The sequence below is a fragment of the Mesoplodon bidens genome (genome assembly GCF_964165515.1).
Source record: "Mesoplodon bidens genome assembly, chromosome: 8".
Taxonomy (NCBI): Eukaryota; Metazoa; Chordata; class Mammalia; order Artiodactyla; family Ziphiidae; genus Mesoplodon; species Mesoplodon bidens.
Window position 1 is genome coordinate 36,491,718 of NC_138165.1, and position 23,905 is coordinate 36,515,622.

The window sequence follows — 23,905 nt, forward strand, 5'->3', positions numbered from 1 at the left end:
GTACAGCCACTATGGAGAACAGTATGGAGGTTCCTTAAAAAACTAAAAATAGAACTACCATATGACCCAGCAATCCCACTACTAGGCATATACCCTGAGAAAACCATAATTCAAAAAGAGACATGTACCAAAATGTTCATTGCAGCTCTATTCACAATAGCCCGGAGCTGGAAACAACCTAAGTGTCCATCATCGGATGAATGGATAAAGAAGATGTGGCACATATATACAATGGAATATTACTCAGCCATAAAAAGAAATGAAACTGAGCTATTTGTAATGAGGTGGATAGACCTAGAGTCTGTCATACAGAGTGAAGTAAGGCAGAAAGAGAAAGACAAATACCGTATGCTAACACATATATATGGAATTTAAAAAAAAAATGTCATGAAGAACCTAGGGGTAAAACGGGAATAAAGACACAGACCTACTTGAGAATGGACTTGAGGATATGGGGAGGGGGAAGGGTAAGCTGTGACAAAGCGAAAGAGAGGCATGGACATATATACACTACCAAACGTAAGGTAGATAGGTAGTGGGAAGCAGCCGCAGAGCACAGGGAGATCAGCTCGGTTCTTTGTGACCGCCTGGAGGGGTGGGATGGGGAGGGTGGGAGGGAGGGAGATGCATGAGGGAAGGGATGTGGGAACAGATGTATATGTATGACTGATTCACTTTGTTATAAAGCAGAAACTAATAAAAAAAAAGAATAAAGGTGAAAGGGTGAAGGTGATCAAAACGTACAAACTTCTAGTTATAAGATAAATAAGTTCTGGGGGTGTAATGGACCACATGGTGACTATTGTCAACAACACTATATTGTATATTTGAAAGTTGCTAAGAGAGTAGATCTTAAAAGTTCTCATCACAAGAAAAATATTAACTATGTGTGGTGATGGATGTTATTATTAAACTTATTGTGATGATCATTTTACAATATACATATATATCATTAAATCACTATGTTGTGCACACCAAAAAATGGAGCCCATGGAAGGTGGGGTGGGCAAAGGAAGCTTCCTTTACTAACATTGTCTTATTTCCAGTCTAACTTTGTAACAGAACCAGATGGCTAAGAATATTCTAGAACTGTGGATACTGGCCCCAGTGATATGCATTTTATTATTCCAAAAAAGATCTAGTAGGTTAGGAGATGACAGGGTACAGAGTTAGTCCATAAACCAAGGCATTTATACCTGTGTTCCAAATTATAATCAGAAAACAAATACATATCAAGCACTTTATTCTTACACTCTTGTTATGTAACAAATACTGCAAAAAAAATTTTTTTCTAAAGAACAGGTATCTGCCATATTTTTCTACATAAGTTGTCATAATTTGAAAAAATGTAAAAATAAATCTTTTCAATGTAAGGTCCAAGGCCTCCAACCTTGTGAGGAAGAGATATTTTTTATATTCCCGATGCTTTTAAATCTCTGGGGATGGTTCTGAGAATAAAGTATACTGAAGGTGGTGAGGGGAGGGTCAAAATGCTACCTGCCTTCGCTTCCCAACTGGGAATCCCAGCTAACTAACCATGTGGGAGTGAGGAAGCAGCAAACGGCTTGGAAAGCTGCTCCAAGATCTGCCAGCTAAAACTTCAAGGTCCTGCTGACAGATGGTGTCCAATTCATTGGTCAGGGATCCCTAACTTACAGCCGTGTGAACATGTGCCTGGTTTTTGAAACTGGCATATGCTCCCTAAAGTCCCCTTTTTAGAATCATAACAAGTATTCAAACTGCTACAGAGATCAGAATAATTATTTTAGATATTTGCATAGGTATATTCATTTATGTTCTGTTCAGGCTTAAATCATCTGATCATACAGAATAACTGCCTCAACTCGTTACCCAGCCTTGTCATGAATTCAAATAATGATAGCATAGTTAGCTATTGCCATAGATAGCATAGTTAGCTATTTGGCAGTAATGCTGCCAAAAAGAAAACAGTTAATATCATTCATTAGAAGCAATAGTCTCTTTCTTGTTAAAGTAGATTAGTAATATTTTGCCTGAATCTGCTGTATCAAGCACCAATACTTTTCAGGTAGCTAATGATTAAAATTCTCCAAGTTAGGCTTCCCTGGTGGCACAGTGGTTGAGAATCGCCTGCTAATGCAGGGGACACGGGTTCGAGCCCTGGTCTGGGAAGATCCCACATGCAGCTGAGCAACTAAGCCCAGGCGCCACAACTACTGAGCCTACATGCTGCAACTACTGAAGCTCGTGTGCCTAGAGCCCATGCTCCGCAACAAGACAAGCCACCTCAATGAGAAGCCCGTGCACCACAACGAAGAGTAGCCCCTGCTCTCTGCAATTAGAGAAAGCCCATGCACAGCAACAAAGACCCAACACAGCCAAAAATAAATTAGTTAAATAAATAAAATTTAAAAAAAATTCTTCAAGTTGGTCATTTTGCTAATTTACTTCCGAAAAAAAAGACCCAACACCATAGTTTAATAGAAAATTATTTGAATATTCTGAAAATTAGGTGAAAGTAAATTTACATATGATAAAAGGAAACTAAAATGTAAAATAGAGACTATATGACAAGTTTCTTGCAGAAGTAACGTAACAAGGGAGAAAGGTAGCACTATAGTAGATGCATGAATACATCTACGTATAAATGTGTGTGTATACATATATATATATGCTTTCTTTAGCTACTGTATATTTATGCATATAGATATGATATGCATACAGCTACCATATGCATGGCAGAAGGCACTTTGTTTTCTAGTTTAGTAGTTTGATTTCTACATTTTATAGATGGAGGAAACTAAGTGTTTGATAACTCATCCAAGGTCATAGTGATTAGATTTGCATCCAGGTCTTCTCGACCCTAAAACTTCTGCCTTTTTCTCTAAAATATGCCTCATCTAGATATAACTGTGCCATTTCCATTAGCATAGCCAGAAGAGTGAGATGGCTCCAGAATAAATTAAGTAATATACCATTAGTGTATGGTCTTCTCAGCTTCCCCTTTCAGGACCCCTCTCCTTTAAGATACTCCCCCCAAAACATCCTGCAGCCCTGCCTTCACATCATGACAACTACACCACCACCACCTCCCTTGCCCAACTTCCAGATTCCTATTTTCTCATAGCCTCACGTAAACCTGGCCACCAGGCTAGTATCACTTCTCCATTCACTTTGCTTGCTGTGTGCACAATTCTCTCAGGGCTATGGTCTCTGTTTTCCTATGTGCTGGCACTGTATTAGTGAGGACAATGGCGTAATGTTCCTGGGAGTGTATTTACATTTCAACAGTGACTTTCCAAAAGTATTAAGAAATTTGGGATAAAAATGTCAAGCTCATAGGGGAGATATTTTTTTTGGAGAGTTAGGTCTGTAAGTGGACATTAGTTACCTATGCCTCCTTGTCAGGCCTATCTCTGGTTTATAATATTCATCTGTCATAAATCAATTCCAAGGAGGAAAAATAGGTTTTTTACCTAAAAGATTTATATATCATAGATATCATGTATAGCCAACCAAATCATCATTCTTTCCTGAGTCCACACCTCTAATATTTGAAATCTCAGCAGATAGTCCTCAGAGGCTGCACACTTGTACAGGAAGTTTGAAAAAGATCTCTGTACCAACCCTTGGTAGATCAAAGAGGGCTTTGGCTGAGATTTTATGTCCTTAAAATGTCAAAAACAGATATTCTAAATAAATAAGTCAAGATAAAATGAGAAAAATCCCACTTTCCTCTTTTTACCTATACTGATGAACTTAGTCCAAATATTTTTCATCTAAAACTACAAAAAAGAAAAGAAAAAAAAAAAAACTAGAGAAAGCAATAAGCTTTTGGAATAAGCTCTTCTGTTACTTACATCTCCAAAATAATGTTTAGTGACTCTGGCCATAAGACGGAAATATTAATGCAAAAAAAAAAATCTTTAGGTGAATAAAATAGCCTGGTGCCTATAACATTGGACTTTGGACTCTCCAGCCAGAGTTCCTGTATCAGTCAAATCCAAGCACTTAACTGAGTGACCTTAGACAAGTTACTTAGCATCTCTATATTTTAGTATTTTTAAAGTTGGGATAGTGACAGCAATCAACCTCATAGGGTTATTATGAGGGTAAAAATAAGTTAATATAGGTAAAAGCACCTAGAACAGGGTCTAGCATAAGTAACTACTAATTAGGTGTTAGGTATTATCATTGTTGTGGTGGTTATTACAATTGTGGCTACCACCAGCTCATAGATTGGGAAGTTCAACAATCCAAAGGCAAAAGAATGGGCAGTATCTGCACTTTTTCTACATTTTTTGAAACACCAGTATAAAATGCCATAATTAGTGTTGGACTGTTTGGCTTAAAATATACTCTTCACCAAACACAACCTCTACTACCCTTTACTGCCCAAAGAAAAGTATGCTCTAAGCCATCTTAATTATATAAATGGCTACAGAATGATTAGATAAACATTATAATTAAACGCCTGCATCCAGAAGTCTTTGCTTTTGTTTCAAGGCTAATGGAGGTGATCAGTCTTCCTTACACAAGAAGAGCCTATGGCTGCCTTCTAGAAAACATAATTTGGTAGATCTCCCTTCAACATTATTACTAATTTTAGTCCCTAGGTTGCAGATGTTCTGGTTTTGCTTTTGTAGTTATTATTAGTACCTTTCTGTGAGCGCTGAACAGTAATGATTTGTGATTCTTTTTTTTTTTAAGTCTCTTTATTGATTAAATCACCTTAAGAGTGCTGTGTAGCAAGTTAGGTATTAACATAAGGCATAAAATCAGAGAGTTATGATGTATCTATAGAAGCCAAACATGTTTTTATGCTTATTCATTTTTCTTTTTCATAAAGTATTTTGAATTTCAAAAATAATAAAACCACACTACAGAATATTTATAAAATAAAAAATGAAAAAGAAATCCCTCAGAATCTTTCCACCAATAACTGTAATTTTTGGTATATATCTTTTAGTAATTCTTATGTATATTTTCAACATTTTTATGAGCATATGAGCATTTCTAATCTCTTTTATATAGAACTATAATGTAAGTACTTTCTGTTTGCTCATTACTCTTCATAACCATCATTTTTAATGGATGTGACATAGTTTACTCATTCTTCTATTACTAAACCTTTAATTTGTTTCTATTAAGATGACTATTTAAATAATGCAGTTTCTTATGAATACATCTATTTCCATGTTTCAGATTTTATTCGTAGAAGAGATTCTGTAAGTACTTAATACTTTTCTCTCTAATAAATTATTTAAACTTATAGCTATGACATATTATGAAGAAAATAGCTTTACAAAAATGTGCAAAATAACTTTGCAAAACACCACCACTACTAGCTAAAACTTAAAACATAAATACTTTCTCCATGAAATCTTTCTTGAACTTTTGCTCATAAGAATTTTATCTCCATTCAAATACCTATAAGCTCTCCTTGGCCTCCAAGTACAAATAACATTGGAAGTATTTCTCACTCTCATGGCATTCTGTACCACTATGAGATAGCATTTATGTCAAGTATAATTAAGTAATTATTTGTGTAATATTTAATGTCTAAGTCTTTCAATAGATAATATGCTCGATTGGGGCAGAGACCCATCTATAGTGCTACTTTTACACCCAAGTATCTGGAACATAGCATGTAGTCTTCTTTGTTCATTCAATGATTTAACAGGTTAAAATTATTTTGTACAGAGTATTATGCTAAGTGCTATGGGGAATACATAGAAACATATGACAGTTACTGCCTTTAAGGAGTTATAATAAAATTGAAGTTTTACTATCATTTTTATTTTTTATCATAGAAAAAAGTTCATGGGCTTTAAAACCAAATGAACCTACACAACGAAAAAACAACCCACTGAATGAGAGAAGATATTTGCAAATGATATATATATAAAGGCTTAATATCCAAAATATATACAGTTCAACTGTTTATATATACAACTCAATATCAGAAAACACGCGCACACACACACACACACAGCCTGGTTAAAAAATAGGCAGAAAACTTGAATAGACATTTTTCTAAAGAAGATATTCAGATGGCCAACAGGCACACGAAAAGATGTTTAGCATCACTAATTACCAGAGAAATACAAATCAAAACCATAATGAGATATCACCCACACCTGTCAAAACGGATCTCATCAAAAAGCCTACAAATAACAAACGTTAGCATGGGTGTGGAAAAAAGGGAACCCTCCTGCACTGTTGGTGGGAATGTAAATTGGTACAGCCACTGTGGAAAACAGTATGGAGTTCCTCAAAAATCTAAAAATAGAACTACCATATGATCCAGCAGTCACACTCCTGGGTATATATCTAAAAAAACAAAAACGCTAATTTGAAAATATACACAAACCCAATATCCATAGTAGCATTATTTACAATAGCCAAGGTATGAGCAACCTAAGTGTTCATCAACAGAGGAATGGATAAAGAAAGTGAGATATATATATATATATATATATATATATATATATATATATATATATATATATATATATATATATATATATATACATATAAAATGGAATATCACTTAGCCATAAAAAAAGAATGAAATTCTGACATTTGCAGCAGCATGGATGGACCTAAAGGGTATGATGCTTAGTGAAATAAGTCAGACACAGAAAAACAAATACTCTATGTTTTCATTTATATGTAGAATCTAAAAACTTAAACAAATGAATGAATATAACAAAACAGAAACAGACTGCCAGATATAGAGAACAAACTAGTGGATAACCAGTGGGGAGAGTGAAGTGGGAAGGGGAAAGATCGGCCTAGGGGATTAAGAGATACAAACTACTATGTAAAAGTAAGTAAGCAACAAGGGCACAAGAGGGCAGAGAGCAGAAGCAAGACTACAATCCTGCAGCCTGTGGAACAAAAACATTCACAGAAAGATAGAAAAGATGAAAAGGCAGAGGGCTATGTACCAGATGAAGGAACAAGAAAAAAACCCAGATAAACAACTAAATGAAGTGGAGACAGGGAACCATCCAGAAAAAGAATTCAGAATAATGATAGGGAAGATGATCCAGGACCTCAGAAGAAAAATGGAGGCAAAGATCAAGAAGATACAAGAAAAGCTTAACAAAGACCTAGAAAAATTAAAGAACAAACAAACAGAGATGAACAATACAATAACTGAAATGAAAACTACACTAGAAGGAATCAATAGCAGAATAACTCAGGCAGAAGAAGGTTAGGTGACCTGGTAGACAGAATGGTGGAATTCACTGCTGTGGAACAGAATAAAGAAAAAAGAATGAAAAGAAATGAAGACAGCCTAAGAGATTTCTGGGACAACATTAAACGCAGCAACATTCGCATTATAGGGGTTCCAGAAGGAGAAGAGAGAGAGAAAGGAACTGAGAAAATATTTGAAGAGACTATAGTCGAAAACTTCCCTAACATGGCAAATGAAGTAGCCACCAAGTCCAGGAAGTACAGCGAGTCCCATACAGGATAAACCCAGGGAGAAACACACCAAGACACATACTAATCAAACAGGCAAAAATTAAAGACAAAGAAAAATTATTGAAAACAGCAAGGGAAAAGTGACAAATAACATACAAGGGAACTCCCATAAGGTTAAGAGCTGATTTCTCTGCAGAAACTCTACAAGCCAGAAGGGAGTGGCATGATATGCTTAAAGTGATGAAAGGGAAGAACCTCCAACCAAGATTACTCTACCCAGCAAGGATCTCATTCAGATTCGATGGAGAAAACAAAAGCTTTACAGACAAGCAAAAGCTAAGAGAATTCAGCACCACCAAACCAGCTCTACAACAAATGATAAAGGAACTTCTTTAAGTGGGAAACACAGAGAAGGAAAGGACCTACAAAAACAAACCCAAAACAATTAGGAAAATGGTAATGGGAACATACATATCGATAATTACCTTAATCGTGAAGGGATTAAATGCTCCAACCAAAAGACACAGACTTGCTGAATGGATACAAAAACAAGACCCATATATACGCTGTCTATAAGAGACCCACTTCAGACCTAGGGACACATACAGACAGAAAGTGAGGGGATGGAAAAAGATATTCCATGCAAATAGAAATCAAAAGAAAGCTGGAATAGCAATACTCATATCAGGTAAAATAGACTTTAAAATAAAGAATGTTACAAGAGACAAGGAAGGACACTACATAATGATCAAGTGATCAATCTAAGAAGAAGATATAACAATTATAAACATATAGGCACCCAACATAGGAGCACCTCAATACATAAGGCAAATGCTACCAGCTATAAAAGAGAAAATCGACAGTAACACAATAATAGTGAGGGACTTTAACACCTCACTTATACCAATGGATAGATCATCCAAAATGAATATAAATAAAGAAACAGAAGCTTTAAATGACACAATAGACCAGAGAGCTTTAATTGATATTTATAGGACATTCCATCCAAAAGCAGCAGATTACACTTTCTTCTCAAGTGCGCATGGAACATTCTCCAGGATAGATCACATCTTGGCTCACAAATCAAGCCTCAGTAAATTCAAGAAAATTGAAATCACACAAGTATCTTTTCTGACCACAACACTATGAGATTAGAAATGAATTACAGGGAAAAAAACTGTAAAAAATACAAACACATGGAGGCTAAACAATACATTACTAAATAACCAAGAGATCACTGAAGAAATCAAAGAGGAAATCAAAAAAATACCTAGAGACAAATGACAATGAAAACACGATGATCCAAAGCCTATGGGATGCAGCAAAAGCAGTTCTAAGAGGGAATTTTATAGCTATACAATCCTACCTCAAGAAACAAGAAAAATCTCAAATAAACAATCTAACCTTACACCTAAAGGAACTAGAGAAAGAACAAACAAAACCCAAAGTTAGCAGAAGGAAAGAAACCATAAAGATCAGATCAGAAATAAATGAAAAAGAAACAAAGAAAACAATAGCAAAGATCAATAAAACTAAAAGCTGGTTCTTTGAGAAGATAAACAAAATTGATAAACCATTAGCCAGACTCATCAAGGAAAAGAGGGAGAGGACTCAAATCAATAAAATTAGAAATGTAAAAGGAGAAGTTACAACAGACACTGCAGAAATACAAAGCATCCTAAGAGACTATTAAAAGCACCTCTATACCAACAAAATGGACAACCTGGAAGAAATGGACAGATCCTTAGAAAGGTATAACCTTCCAAGACTGAACCAGGAAGAAATAGAAAATATGAACAGACCAATCACAAGTAATGAAATTGAAACAGTGATTAAAAATCTTCCAACAAGGGCTTCCCTGGTGTCACAGTGGTTGAGAGTCTGCCTGCCGATGCAGGGGACGCGGATTCATTCCTCGGTCTGGGAAGATCTCACATGCTGCGGAGTGGCTGGGCCCGTGAGCCATGGCTGCAGAGCCTGCGCATCCGGAGCCTGTGCTCCGCAATGGGAGAGGCCAGAACAGTGAGAGGCCCGCGTACCGCAAAAAAAAAAAAAAAAAAAAAAAATCTTCCGACAAGCAAAAGTCCAGGACCAGATGGCTTCACAGGTGAATTCTATCAAACATTTAGAGAAGAGCTAACACCTATCCTTCTCAAACTCTTCCAAAATATTGCAGAGGAAGGAACCCTCCCAAACTCATTCTATGAGGCCACAGTCACCCTGACAACAAAACCAGACAGATACTACAAAAAAGAAAATTACAGACCAATATCACTGATGAATATAGATGCAAAAATCCTCAACAAAATACTAGGAAACAGAATCCAAAAACACATTAAAAGGATCATAAGCCATGATCAAGTGGGATTTACCCCAGGGATGAAAGGATTTTTCAGTATATGCAAATCAATCAATGTGATACATCATATTAACAAATTGAAGAATAAAAACGATATGATCATCTCAATAGATGCAGAAAAAGCTTTTGATAAAATTCAACACCGATTTATGATAAAAACTCTCCAGAAAGTGGGCATAGAGGGAAGCTACCTGAACATAATAAAGGGCATATACAACAAAGCCACAGCAAACATCATTCTCTATGGTGAAAAACTGAAAGCATTTCCTCTAATATCAGGAACAAGTCAAGGATGTCCACTCTTACCACTATTTTTCAACATAGTTTTGGAAGTCCTAGCCATGGCAATCAGAGGAGAAAAAGAAATAAAAAGAAAGAAATTGAAAAGGAAGAAGTAAAACTGTCACTGTTTGCAGATGACACGATACTATACATAGAGAATCCTAAAGATGCCACCAGAAAACTACTAGAGCTAATCAATGAATTTGGTAAAGTAGCAGGATGCAAAATTAATACACAGAAATCTCTGGCATTCCTATACACTAATGATGAAAAATCTGAAAGAGAAATTATGGAAACACTCCCATTTACCATTGAAACAAAAAGAATAAAATACCTAGGAAGAAACTTACCTAGGGAGACAAAAGACCTGTTTGCAGAAAACTATAAGACACTGATGAAAGAAATTAAAGATGATGCCAACAGATGGAGAGATATACCATGATCTTGGATTGGAAGAATGAATATTATGAAAATGACTATACTACCCAGTATAAACCTACAGATTCAATGCAAACCCTATCAAATTACCAATGGCATTTTTTATGGAACTAGAACAAAATATCTTAAAATTTGTATGGAGACACAAAAGACCCCAAATAGCCAAAGCAGTCTTGAGGGAAAAAAACGGAGCTGGAGGAATCAGACTCCCTGACTTCAGACTATACTACAAAGCTACAGTAATCAAGACAATATGGTACTTGCACAAAAACAGAAACATAGCTCAAGGGAACACGATAGAAAGCCCAGAGGTAAACCCATGCACCTATGGTCAACTAATCTATGACAAAGGAGGCAAGGATATATAATGGAGAAAAGACAGTCCCTTCAATAAGTGGTGCTGGGAAAACTGGACAGCTACATGTAAAAGGATGAAATTAGAACACTCCCTAACACCATACACAAAAAGAAACTCAAAACAGATTAGAGACCGAAATGTAAGACCGGACACTATAAAATTCTCATAAGAAAACATAGGCAGAACACTCTATGACATAAATCACAGCAAGATCCTTTTTGACCCACCTCCTAGAGAAATGGAAATAAAGACAAAAATAAACACATGGGACCTAATGAAACTTAAAAGCTTTTGCACAGCAAAGGAAACCATAAACAAGACAAAAAGACAACCCTCAGAATGGGAGAAAATATTTGCAAATGAATCAATGGACAAAGGATTAATCTCCAAAATATATAAACAGCTCATGCAGCTCAATATTAAAAAAACAAACAACCCAGTCCAAAAATGGGCAGAAGACCTAAATAGACATTTCTCCAAAGAAGACATACAGATGGCCAAGAAGCACATGAAAAGCTTCTCAACATCACTAGTTATTAGAGAAATGTAAATCAAAACTACAATGAGATATCACCTCACACCAGTTAGAATGGGCATCATCAGAAAATCTACAAACAACAAATGCTGGAGAAGGTGTGGAGAAAAGGGAACTCTCTTGCACTGTTGGAGGGAATGTAAATTGATACAGCCACTATGGAGAACACTATGGAGGTTCCTTAAAAAACTAAAAATAGAATTACCATGTGATCCAGCAATCCCACTACTGGGCACATACCCAGAGAAAACCATAATTCAAAAAAACACATGCACCCATGTTCACTGCAGCATTATTTACAATAGCTAGGTGATGGAAGCAACCTAAATGCCCATCGACAGATTAATGGATAAAGAAGATGTGGCACATATATACAATGGAATATTACTCAGCCATAAAAAGGAACGAAATTGGGTCATTTGTTGAGACGTTGATGGATCTACAGACTGTCATACAGAGTGTAGTAAGTCAGAAAGAGAAAAACAAATATTGTATATTAACGCATATATGTGGAACCTAGAAAAATGGTACAGATGAACTGGTTTGCAGGGCAGAAATTGAGACACAGAAGTAGAGAACAAACGTATGGACACCAAGGGGGGAAAGCCGTGGGGGGGTGGAGGTGGTGTTGTGATGAATTGGGCGATTGGGATTGACATATATACACTGATGTATATAAAATTGACGACTAATAAGAAACTGCTGTATAAAAAAGTAAATAAAATAAAATTCAAAAATTAAAAAGAAAAACAAAAAGCAACAAGTATATGTTGTACAGCACCAGAGAATATAGCCATTATTTTATAATGACTTTAAATGGATTATAATCTATAAGAATACTGCATCACTATGCTGCACACCTGAAACTAATATAATATTGTAAAACAACTACATTTTAATAAAAACAAAGTATACCTGAGTTTGACTCTCATTTTCCATTCACTGGTTCTGGGATATTGAGCAAATTAATTAACTCATTGGAGCCTCAGATTGATCATCTGAGGGGTAATACTTATACCGTAGATTATTGTGAGGCTTAAATAAAGCCATGTATGCAAATTTTTGCTATTGCTCATATAAATTATAAGGCATTCCATAATTACTTGTTGAATGAATGAATACAGCCTTGCCAATTTTTGCTTTTCTTTCTTTTTTTCCCCAGTTCGTTTATTTTCTTCTCATTACCATTGTCTCAGTCAATAATCAGGACTTAAACATTCCATACCAAGGTTATTGCTCTTTGCTCCACTTCCTATGATCACCTTCTAATCTATTATCACATAATTATTCCCAGAGCTTTGTCATTACCCCCAATGATCTTTTACAATAAAACTCATTACAATTTTTAAGACTCTCTGCCAACTGGTCCCAGGATTTCATCTATCTACTTTGGTGCCCTCAACTCTAATTATGACCTGCTCATGCAGAGATAATGAAGAGAGAGAAAAACAGATACGCCATATATAAGAAACTCAAGTTACAGGTACAACAGAGATGGAGTGATAAATTAAGGTAGTTTTTTACTTCTTCTCCTGGACCATTAAACATATGTCTAGTATAAATACTTACCATGCCAGGTTGCAATGATTTGACTATGCATTGCCTCTAGCTCCCTCCTCATTTATTGATTCAACAAATTCTCTGTGTGCAGCCACTATGTACAAAGCACATCTCTAGTGTCTTCTTATTAATAACTGAGCTCCTTTAGAGTGGAGACCATATTCATTTTCACACTATCAATGTTAACACAATTCAGAGAAAAGCAACAGATATTGAAAGAATGAGCCTAATAAGAGAATTTAAGAACAGAATGGCAAATCTACTTATTATACCTTAAACATTTTGCTCTATTCTTCCTTTGAGTTTTGTAAGTTGCTATTTTCCTGAAATGGAAAATAAATTTGTTTACACAGGAACTGATTTGATGAGCACCATCTGGCCCTAATTACCTCATTCTATGGCTTGTCAAAAGACTTTAATTTCCCATAATAAAACTTTTTTTTAAATTGAATGAAAGATTGTTTAAATTCTATAGTGCTTTACAGTTTTCAAAAGTTTCACACACATGATTTCATATAATCCTATAATAACCCCTTTTACCCTTTTCTCCTTTATTGCTACTCCCCCCTTCCCTTTCCCCACTGGTAACCACTAGTTTGTTCTCTGTATCCGTGGGTCTGCTTCTCATAAAACTTATTCTTAGAAAGAAATTACAAAATAATGTATCCACACAATGCCAGTTGAACACTCCAAAATATACAAAGAGAACAAGCCTTTTTTTTTCAGTCTTTTCTTCTGTCCCCAAAGTATTATAAGTTTGGTAGGTATCCTCCCAGAGCTCTTATTCCCTACATATTTCACATGTACTTCCTGTGTATTTTTGAGGGTTAAGATGTTGTCTCTAGAAGGCTGCTCTTAGGGGCTTACCCAAAGCAACTAACTAGGATATTGGTATAGATTCCTATCTTTTAATCCAAATTATTACCAAGTTTCTTAAAAATAAGGTGAAGTGGGCTTCAGTGTGATACAACAAAATTCATCTCTAGCCAACATTTTTTTTCCCTTCTTGTCAAATACCTATTTACAGGGAATCATTATAATCAAAATAAGCACTTTTATGCTCTAAAATAAGAATCCATTTTACTGTATATGTTAATATTATTCAAATATTTATGTTTTAAATCCCTCTATTTTTATATTTTTAATTTCCTGTGATAAATTTTAAACTGCTTGAAGATAATATCTAAGAGACTTAAATAAAATTTATCCAAGTTCCTCATATTCTAAATATTAATAATAGAAATTAATTTGGTCAAACCAGTGGCCTATAATGTGGTACATTGTCAAAAGAATTTGACTAAATGTTAGATGTGTTGGGTTTTAGCTCTAGTTCTTCTACTTGGGTAAGCCATAAACCCTTCTGAGCCTTAGTGCAAATTCTAGATAGAGGTGACATTCATTCAACATTCATTTATTTTTTCAACAAATTTTCACTGAACACCTATCTATTTTGTGCCAGAAACTGATCTGAACACTGGGCAAGCAGTGATCAAAACAGACTAAATCCCTTTCCCTCATGAAGTCACTCTAGGAGGGGAACACACAATAAATTAGACTAATAGAGGTATCACTCTATATAAGCACAATACCATGTGCTGATGAGGATGCAGAGCAATAGGAACACTCATTCATTGTTGGTGGGAGTGCAAAATGGTACAACCATGTTGGAATTTTCTTATAAAGTTAAAATATAGACTTTTCATATAACCCAGCAATCCTGTTTCTAGGTATTTACCCAAGAGAAAATGAAAACATAGGCCAAGTAAAGACCTACATGTGAAGCAATATAGCTCCAAAGTAGCAACAACCCAAACATCTATCAACTTGTGGTTGGACAGACAATTTGTGGTACATCCATACAGTGGAACACTGACCAACAATAAAAAGGAATAAATTGATGCATGCAACAAAATGAGTAAATTTCAAAAGCATATGATAAGTGAAAGAAGCCAGACACCAAAGGCTATACACTCTATGATTCCATTTATGTGACATTCTAAAAAAGGCAAAACTTTAGAGACAGAATTCACATCAGTGATTGTCAGGGGTTGGGGGTTGGGGTGAGAGAGAGACTATGAAGGGCCATGAGGAAATACTTTGGGAAATATTGTATATTCCAATTATAGTGTTATTCATTTGTTGAAACTCATTTAAGGGTACACTTAAAAGAGGCATATTTTATTGTATGTAAATAATACTTCAATAAATCTTACTTTTTAAAAGATAAATAAATTATATAATATTTTAGATTAAAAAAAGGAAGAGAGAGAAGAGAGTTGAAATTTTAGATGGGAAGTCCTCAAGCAGGTGATTTTGAAGATATCTCCAGATATCTGGAGAAGGGCATTCTAGGCAAAAAAAACAGCAAGTATGAAGGCTGAAGGGCAAGGAGATTAGCGTGGGTGGAGCAGAGGAGGAAGGAGAAGACAAGATAAGACAGGAAGTGAGGAACAGCTCATACAACATCTTTGAAGGTAATGGGAAGTCATCAGTGGGCTTTGAGAAGCAGAGTGACAAGATCTGACTTGGGTTTTAAGAGAATAATTCTGGCTGCTTCATAGAAAACAGTCTGTGGAAGAGAAGGGTAGTAGAATCAGGGACACCATTTGGAAGGCAATGGTCATAATTTAGACAAGAGATTACAGAGGTAGAGAGGGTGCTAAAAAGTGTTCAAATTCTATATAGAGAGCCATTAGATTTGCTCAGAAATCTGGCGTGTGGGAAATTTTGAAGGAACACAGTTCAGCCCACAACACCCAGGGATATGATTTCAGAATGAGTAGGGACCATCTCTCTTATTCCCTAAAAACCTGCTTTTATAATTGAAAAAAATTCTGCCTTCCTTCTTTTAGATATCAAAATGAAAATTCTCGAAGAAATAAAATTAGCTTCCTACAAATCATCTTTAGAACAAGTTTTGATATATCGAAAAGACCCCAGGTACCCATATAAAGAAGAGATGAGCTACACAGAGGAATGAGTGGAAGCTGGACACAGACTTCACTGAGACCAGCAATGAGCATTCATTTATGAGAACATATTTTCTTACCCTTCACATAATATTTGCACAGTACTTATTTATAAAAACAGGGTTTTTTTGGGTGGTGTATAAAAACTATTTTGCCTGCAACTGAGAGCTCTAAGGAATGTTTTTACGAAGTAAACTTCTTTCCCCAGAGTTGTATATATTCTTTTCTCGATCTTTTCTTATTTGTTAAATAATAAATGTAAAGTGCATAAGCTGAACACCTTATATTATCAAGAATTGCATTTATAAATAGAAAAATATGCTAAGCTAACTGAATTTTACTAGTTCTACAAATATCTAGGAGGAATAGTGTTCAGAACAATTAGCATATTAATTTCCATAGTTAAAGGGAAGTGCTTCTTTCTCCAAAACAAGTTATCAGCAATGTCTCTAAGCATTTATTTAGCATGACTAATACTATAAAGTATGTAGTGGTGACACTTAAAATACCTAGCAAAGTAGAAATGAATGAATGAATGAATAATGAACGTAGCAATAGTTTACATGAACGAGAATAATTTGCTTAAAATTTCCCAACAGAAGTGGCAGATACTCTGAGTAAAATTATCATATACAAAGTGCCAACACTGACATTACACTAATCTGATAAAGAATTCATGGCAATGTGTCCAAAAGGTGAGATAAAGTTGAGTGGCAGAACAAAGTCACACCCTCTAATAAAGAAAACATAACATTAAGAAAAGTGGGTTCTACTCTTCATTATGCTTTATTTGATTACTGGTAAGTTATAAATCATTAACTTGTTCTATAAAATAAATCTTATCTGCTCCATAGGATTTCATTAAATATAAAGTGACTATAAAAGGACTTTGAAAAGAAAAATTGTTATATTCCTTGGAATTAAAACTTTAATTTTAAAAATTAAAACTTTAGTGAACTTATTTTAACTGATGTTTAGAGACTGAAATTGCTAGATAGTTGCTAGAGCAATCATTCACCACTTTTTATAGTTATTTATTAGACCTACATGCATTTATTATTCACCATCTTTTTCATTTATAATGGGTTTTAAGGATATAAAAATCCAGTGGAATTTTTGGAAGAATACTTTATGGTGAATTGATTATGATTTGAAATCAATTCAAATTGATTGTGAACTTGATTATGAAAACCCTCCTGCTTATTTAAGCTTTGTCTGCTTTTCTCTGATTGTATATGTATCAGTGGTTGAGAAACAGTACTTTAAAGAAATTTTAAAATTACAGCAGTAACTTCAGTCACTGAAAATTACATCAGGGTCATAAAGCCTGAGTCTAATTTCTTGTTTCACCACTATCTATATAACTTTGGACAAATATTTCAAAGCATTAATAAATTTCTTACGTCCAAGTCTGTGCCATTCCCTCCATCTAAACCACTTTCCATCTCTATTCCTCAGCACCTAATTCCTACTGATTTTTTGGTCTTCTACGTCACTTCCTCCAGGAAGTCTTCTCTGAACCTGAAATCTGGGTTAGGTGCTCTTCTGATGTAGTACCATAGTATTCTGGACCAATCCTTTAACACAGCACTTATTCCACTGTGTTGTCTGTTTGTCTACATTTCCTACTAAACTGAAAGCTCACTGAGAACAGAATATTGTTCATGATTTCCCTAGCACCGAGCACAGTGCCTGGCGTGTAGTAGGTTTGAAAATTCAAGCAGAGGTAATTGCATATCCTTGCAAAGATACCCAAATTAGGTGACACTGCTCTCTTTTCAACTAAAGATAAATGAAAAGGCATGTATCAATGTTACATCTCATTCTGATCAAATTGTTCTTCCCATCTGCCTGCTTTCTGAGTGTCCCTGGCACCTCCTTCATCTGCATTTGAATCCTGTTCACAACACCCTCACCATTTACTTTTATTGGGGAAGTTATTGTATATCTCACTCTGATTTTTTTTTGTTCTGAAACAGAGATGTACTGTTAAACATATCTCTAATTACCGAGAAAAATTCAAAGTACTAAAAGTCATTTTATTTTCAACTCTATATCATTACATCATTCTTAACAAGACTATAATATTGCACTGTTTTGGCCTAATTTCAACAATTTCAACTTCTAATAGTAAATAAAGATGATAAATCTTCAAAGGAAGATTTTGAGGGCCTATCTGAGCAGTTTATAAGAAGAGCATTGGTAGTTAATGCAGAGTTTATAATGCCAGGTTGATGCCTGGTAAAGAACATATTGTTTCAAATATTCACTGTTTAAAATGTATATATAATTACAACCAAAAAATCCTAAAATTAAATCAGAGAAGAGTAACGTAATGTTCACATATACTCTGCAAATACAGCCTTAGAGAAATCCCAAACTGCTGGCATACAAAGCTAGAAAGTGTAATAGGTACAATCCCATCTTTAATCCTAAACTGTAATATCACCCTCAACAGGCAATATGTGGGTACTTTTATCATAAATGTCATAGGTTCCAAAAGCAAAAATATATTTCAATTCAGTGATATTTTGTTTAAGACTTTATCATATTTTCAAACATCAAACTATGCAATTTAGACCCAATGAGTCTCTTTTATCTCACTGCTTTAAATCTGAAATCTTATCTTTTACTACTGTGTTCTTTGGATTACATTACATGGAAAAGGTCCTAAAGGGAGACCAAAATCAAAAATATTTTGAAAAAAAAATCTCTGTGTAGTAAAATTGATCTTGGTACATTATCTACTTAATAGGGAATGCTCGACAAATAAAACTTCAAAAAGTTATTCTTGGCAAAGATGTTATAATGAAAACTCAAGTATTCAGATGAGCAGCTGATTAGATGACTCTTAAAATCGTGTTCATCTCTGAGAGACCAGGATTTAGGTCATGAATCAATTTAAGGAACTCTATCTGCTGAGTAAGTTCCTCATATTTCTTATAACAATAGCAATTTTGGTAGAAAGAAAAGCCCCACAGCCAACAGGGGAAATGGTACTTACGAATATTGTGTCAGCAGTTCCAAATCATTATGCATGTTGATTGGATATGCTTCACTGAGTTCAAACAACTTCTCCAGGGCCTCATAAATGAAAATGATGCAAATAAGAGAAGCAAAAGCTTCTTCAGTAAACCGGGTGATATAGCAGACAAGGGAGCTTGCATCAGTGGCCACAAGTATGATACACAGGGTTGCAGTCCAAAGTCCAATACTAGCTCTTAAAGATAGGTATGACAGCCCATATTCTCTAGGAGGGGGAAAAGAACAGTGGAAAGAAGGTCATTTAACAGCTTGCCACCATTTTAAGTAGATGGAAGTAAGTCTAATTCAGGAAGTGAAAGTACATAAGCTTCACATCCCATGAGTATCTAAACTCAAGACTTGGTCTAAAGGGAACACCTAAGGGTACAAAACTCAAAGAGTTTTCTCAGTGCTTAGAGCTGAATATAATTTTTTATAAATATTACATAACAATATACATCAATATTTTACTGCTCCTTTATTTCCATGGAGAGACAAAAATGGCAAACTGAATCAAATCAGCAACTTCTATCTCTCCCAGCAGATCTCCAAATGTGATGCTGGAAGAAGATTAACTACGGTAGAGAAATAGAAAGGGGCTGAGGGCCAAAAGTATATAACACTTACTTGCAAAATTTAAACAAAATCTTTTCAAACACCAAAACTGGTCCTGTACTGCCTAATATGGTAAGAGGCTGTCCACCAAACAGAGAATAGGCTATCCCAGTCATGGATGCTCCAAAGAGAGATTCGATTGCACTCTGTGTAGAGATATAAATGATTCCATTATCTAAGCTGCACAGGCTGCGATTATAACTGGGGAGAAAATATGTAAAATACATGGGTCTATTTTCCCTTTGCTATGAAGAGCCTAGCAACCTTGGGCAGGAGGTGGGGTAGGAGGATATAAAAAAGGCGGCAGGCAGTCAGCAGACTATGAATGGTAGTGGACAGGGATATGTCCTCTCCCCCTTTCTTATCTCACTTTTCTTTTGCTTACTAAAAGTTTACATGTATTCATAATAAATGTCTGGCAGAAGCATGGCCTATATAAATAGGAAAATGGACCTCTTATGAGGCAAGAACCAGAGGCTAAAGCTAGCCTAGGACTGGGGGGCCAGGGATGAGATCAGAACCTAAGAATTAGTTGTTCTGAGATATTCCACTCCCTGATTACCAGTTCCACTAGTCATCTAGGAAATTCGTATGAACTTTATCTGCCAGACCGTACATCAAATCTCTCCTCATAAAGGAAACCAAAATTAAATGCAGACTCATCTAACTATGAATCTTAAAAGCTGATTAAGTTTCAAAGTTCAGAGAAAAGCATAATACATACTATTCGCCCTTCAGTTGCTTCTCCTAGCAGTCCTCCAAATGTGATGACAGGAGACATACAGGCGCAGTAGAGAAACAGAAAAGATGCTAAGCACTGCAAGCTGAAAGCATCTCTGAAGTCACTCCAGAAGTATGGAGCTTTTCTTTTGATATCTAAAATAAGTCCCCCAAAAATCCTAAGACAGGGGGGAAAACACAATAGTGACATACAAATATAAAAATCACATAAATCAAAATGCTCATTTGCTTTGTGGCCAGGTCACAGTACAGGTTTTCCATCAGCAGAGATGAGGCCCATATTAACATGCTAGGTTTTACTACGATGATCTACAGGAATGGCTTTGTACCACTATGTCACTTCAATCCCTAACCAAATATTGTGTCAACAGCCAAAAAAATCCTAGGTTCTCTCAAACAAGGTTCACAGCTGTTCGTCAATCAAAATTCAAATAATGAGAGTTAAGGATTACTCTAATCTCTGTGTCATTTTACAACAACCTATTCTTAAAATCAGGCCTACCATCCTCAATCATTGGCAATATTTTCTAATTGTTAACATTCCATTTAGCGTAGCAGAAAGTGAAGGAGGGAAGGTAAACTGATTTTTGTACAGTCCAATACATCAACTTAGAGAGAAAAAGTGGCATGTAACCATGGCTCCAGTTACCCACTCTCTTTGTGAAAAAAAACCCTTGCCAAATAATATTCCAGACAGGCACTTAAATGACCTTATGGATGACAATAATACTTAGTAGAGAGAGGTAAGTTCCAGAGTTGTTTTCATTTTTAGAAAACTAAGACAGGGACCTTACAATAAGCAACCTAGATAAATGTACTTTTGATCCACTATTGTCTAAACATATTCAAACATCTATCATTCACAAGACAATAATGACCTTATTTGGGATAAATGCATATATTCTAAATATATCCAAAAGCCACATTAAAGCATTTGAAGGGTGATTTTTGTTGGGGGGGGGGTGGGGAAGAGAGAAGCATTAAATTGTGAAATATTGCCTAAAATCTGAGGGCTGGAACCTTTTAATCTGTTAGGAATGAGAGCATTAAAGAGCTATTCTCATTCTTTGAACATTTAATAACAATATGCAGATTTAACATTTGACTACCAAAAGCTCATTGTGTTCTATGGGATAAAGATGTCATATTAAAATGAATAAGGCTGTGATTAAGTTCCTACATGGAGGTTAAAAAAAACCTATTATGTTCAACATACTGCCAGTATGCTAAATATACTTGGTTTATGGAAAAATATTAAAGTTTTGTTATTTATTTTCTAAATAGGAATATAATCTGGCAATCTAAGAATCACCTCAAAAATGACTGTTCTCTTGAGAAATAAATTCTGATTTTCCTTGAAAAATGTACCTCTTCAGAATAAATTCTATTATTTTTAATTGCCCTAATATAGGCACAATAGTAACATATTAGTAACTATCTTACTGTTATGTGAGTGATAGAACCATTATGTTTTTCTAGTGATTGTTTTCATCAGAGGGATGTGGAGTAGGAGAGGTTGAGAAGAATGAAATTTCCATTGAAAAAAAAGGACATTTAAAATTCAGAGAAGCTTGCAAAGAACCTGTGAAATTCACACACACAAAGATCATCTTAGGTTAGGTTCCCTTACCTGTGTTTAGTAAAACACATACATGATTTTTATTTGGGGGATCATTTCTGAATGATTTGTTAACTTGCCAAAGTCACAATTCAGAACAGATTTAATCTATGAGTCTATTTATTCATTCAGTTATGATTTATACCCCACCTAATCCCCAAAAGAATTTGAGGTGGTTATGAACTATTACTTAGTAGTTAATATTTATAGGTTTGATAGTACTTTCTATTAGACCACTCTTTTCTAATTAATTACTTATTAGGGTACGCATTAGTCTAAATAGCTGTTATATTACTGTGTCATAAACGTGCTTTTAGCAGCATAAATCTAAATCCGGAAGTGGGAGGTCATTGCAGAGAACAGTGCAAGAGCAGCCCAGATGTGCAAAGGCAACTCCAGGAGGGCAGATGAGTAATGGATACTTCAAGTCATGTCAGCGACAGAATCTGTGGAAGAACTCTGGAGGAGCAAAGATACCGGATATTGGTGACCTGGGAGGATTTAGGAAGCAGTAAGGAAAAGTGAACTTTGAAAAAAATCTAAACTATGTGGCATGTTACTCCTGAGAGAGAGAGAGAAAAAAAATAAAAGGATAGCATTTGAAAATATGAAAGTAAACAGAAGGAGTAACAATGTTTCTAGTAAAGGGAAAAGGAAAAAATTGTTTGAACCATCTCAAATTAGGTACGGAGCCTGAGGAAGACATTTCCTCAGAGACAAAACATAGATAAAGGGAAAGAACACAGGAGAATTAAAATGCAGAATTGTCAGGAACTGGAAAGTCATCTTAGAGGACACAGTGAAAGCAGTACAGGAAATGGCCCTGAGGGGAGAGGAGCAACAATCCTGCAAAGCCTTTGCAATTGCCTTCAATTATAATGGAGGCTGTGTGCACACATTCCCTGAAGAGAGACCCACCCAAAGGTTTCTGATTTTCTGCTCACACATTTCTTGGAGAGAGACAAGCTGTCAAAAAACCACAAAGAATCATTTTAAGAAATAAATTGAAGCTTTCATCTCTTCAAAGATGTGTGATTAGAAAAATAAATAACTCTTTCAAATTACTACCGTAAAAATAAAAAATACTATTATATACCTCCTACTTGCATGTAATGAGAGAGTGTCTATAAGACTGAGTTCTTGGAATTTATTTTCATTTCCATCTTGAGCTTGAAGTTTTCAACAGGCTCTTTTGGAAAGGGCAACTGACAGTTTTCTTATTCATTCTAAGAATCTGTGAATGTGTTTTAATGCATAGCAATATGAAAGACTAGGTATATATTAAAATGGAATGGTGTATTCACTGTTCTGGTTTAATAATAATGACAATCATTAGTAACTACAGAGAAATCAAATTAATTGGCATATTCATCCCCCAAAGAGTAGGTATCCAAAGTATAAAAACAAATTAGTTCTCAAAACAGCAATTCCCAACACACAAAAAAGGTATATATCATTTGGCCTTTGAAATCCCATACAAGGGCTTTTCACTAACCTTCCAGTTCGCTGGAGTTCAGGTCCACTATGTCCGCCGTGGGGCTCGGCTTCCCCATGAGCTGCTGTTCCATTTGGCACAGCAGGAATCTTTCTCTTCTCCTGCGGGAAGTTTTTTTTTGTTTTGTTTTTGTTTTTGAATTTCAGGTGTTAGTTGTAAATAACAAAAACAATTTTTTTTCCCTTGAGGCAATATGCAGAGTGGCTAAGAAACCAGGCTCTGTTTCTTGTTTGTTATATGACCTCTAGAAAGTTATCTAGCCACCTAAAGCCTAAGTTCCCTCATTTTACTGGTGATAATAACAGTACCTATCAGTGTGGTTGAGAGAATGAAATAAACTGATGAACATTAATTCATTCTTTCAACTAATATTTATTGAGTGCCTAGTGTGTGCCATTCATTTTTAAAGGATGCTATAGATGTAAAGGTGAGCAAGAAAAAGCATTCTGTTAGTGGAGACAAACAATAAACCTACAGTGTCAGGTAGAGATAGAC

The 23,905-nt window shown here is 35.3% G+C and overlaps 1 protein-coding gene across 8 annotated transcripts in view; it reads right to left on the reverse strand.

The window, feature by feature from the left end:
* Nucleotides 1-23,905, reverse strand: part of SLC4A10 (solute carrier family 4 member 10) — a gene marked incomplete at both ends in the record, with an annotated part of 311,945 nt that overhangs the window by 72,780 nt on the left and 215,260 nt on the right. For all 8 annotated transcript variants that reach the window (XM_081241990.1, XM_081241987.1, XM_081241989.1 and 5 more), the window contains 4 exons: nucleotides 18,922-19,167; nucleotides 19,569-19,702; nucleotides 20,281-20,455; nucleotides 23,411-23,511. In XM_081241990.1, coding sequence (XP_081098116.1) covers nucleotides 18,922-19,167; nucleotides 19,569-19,702; nucleotides 20,281-20,455; nucleotides 23,411-23,511 — 656 coding nt within the window. The remainder of the gene's footprint in view (nucleotides 1-18,921; nucleotides 19,168-19,568; nucleotides 19,703-20,280; nucleotides 20,456-23,410; nucleotides 23,512-23,905) is intronic.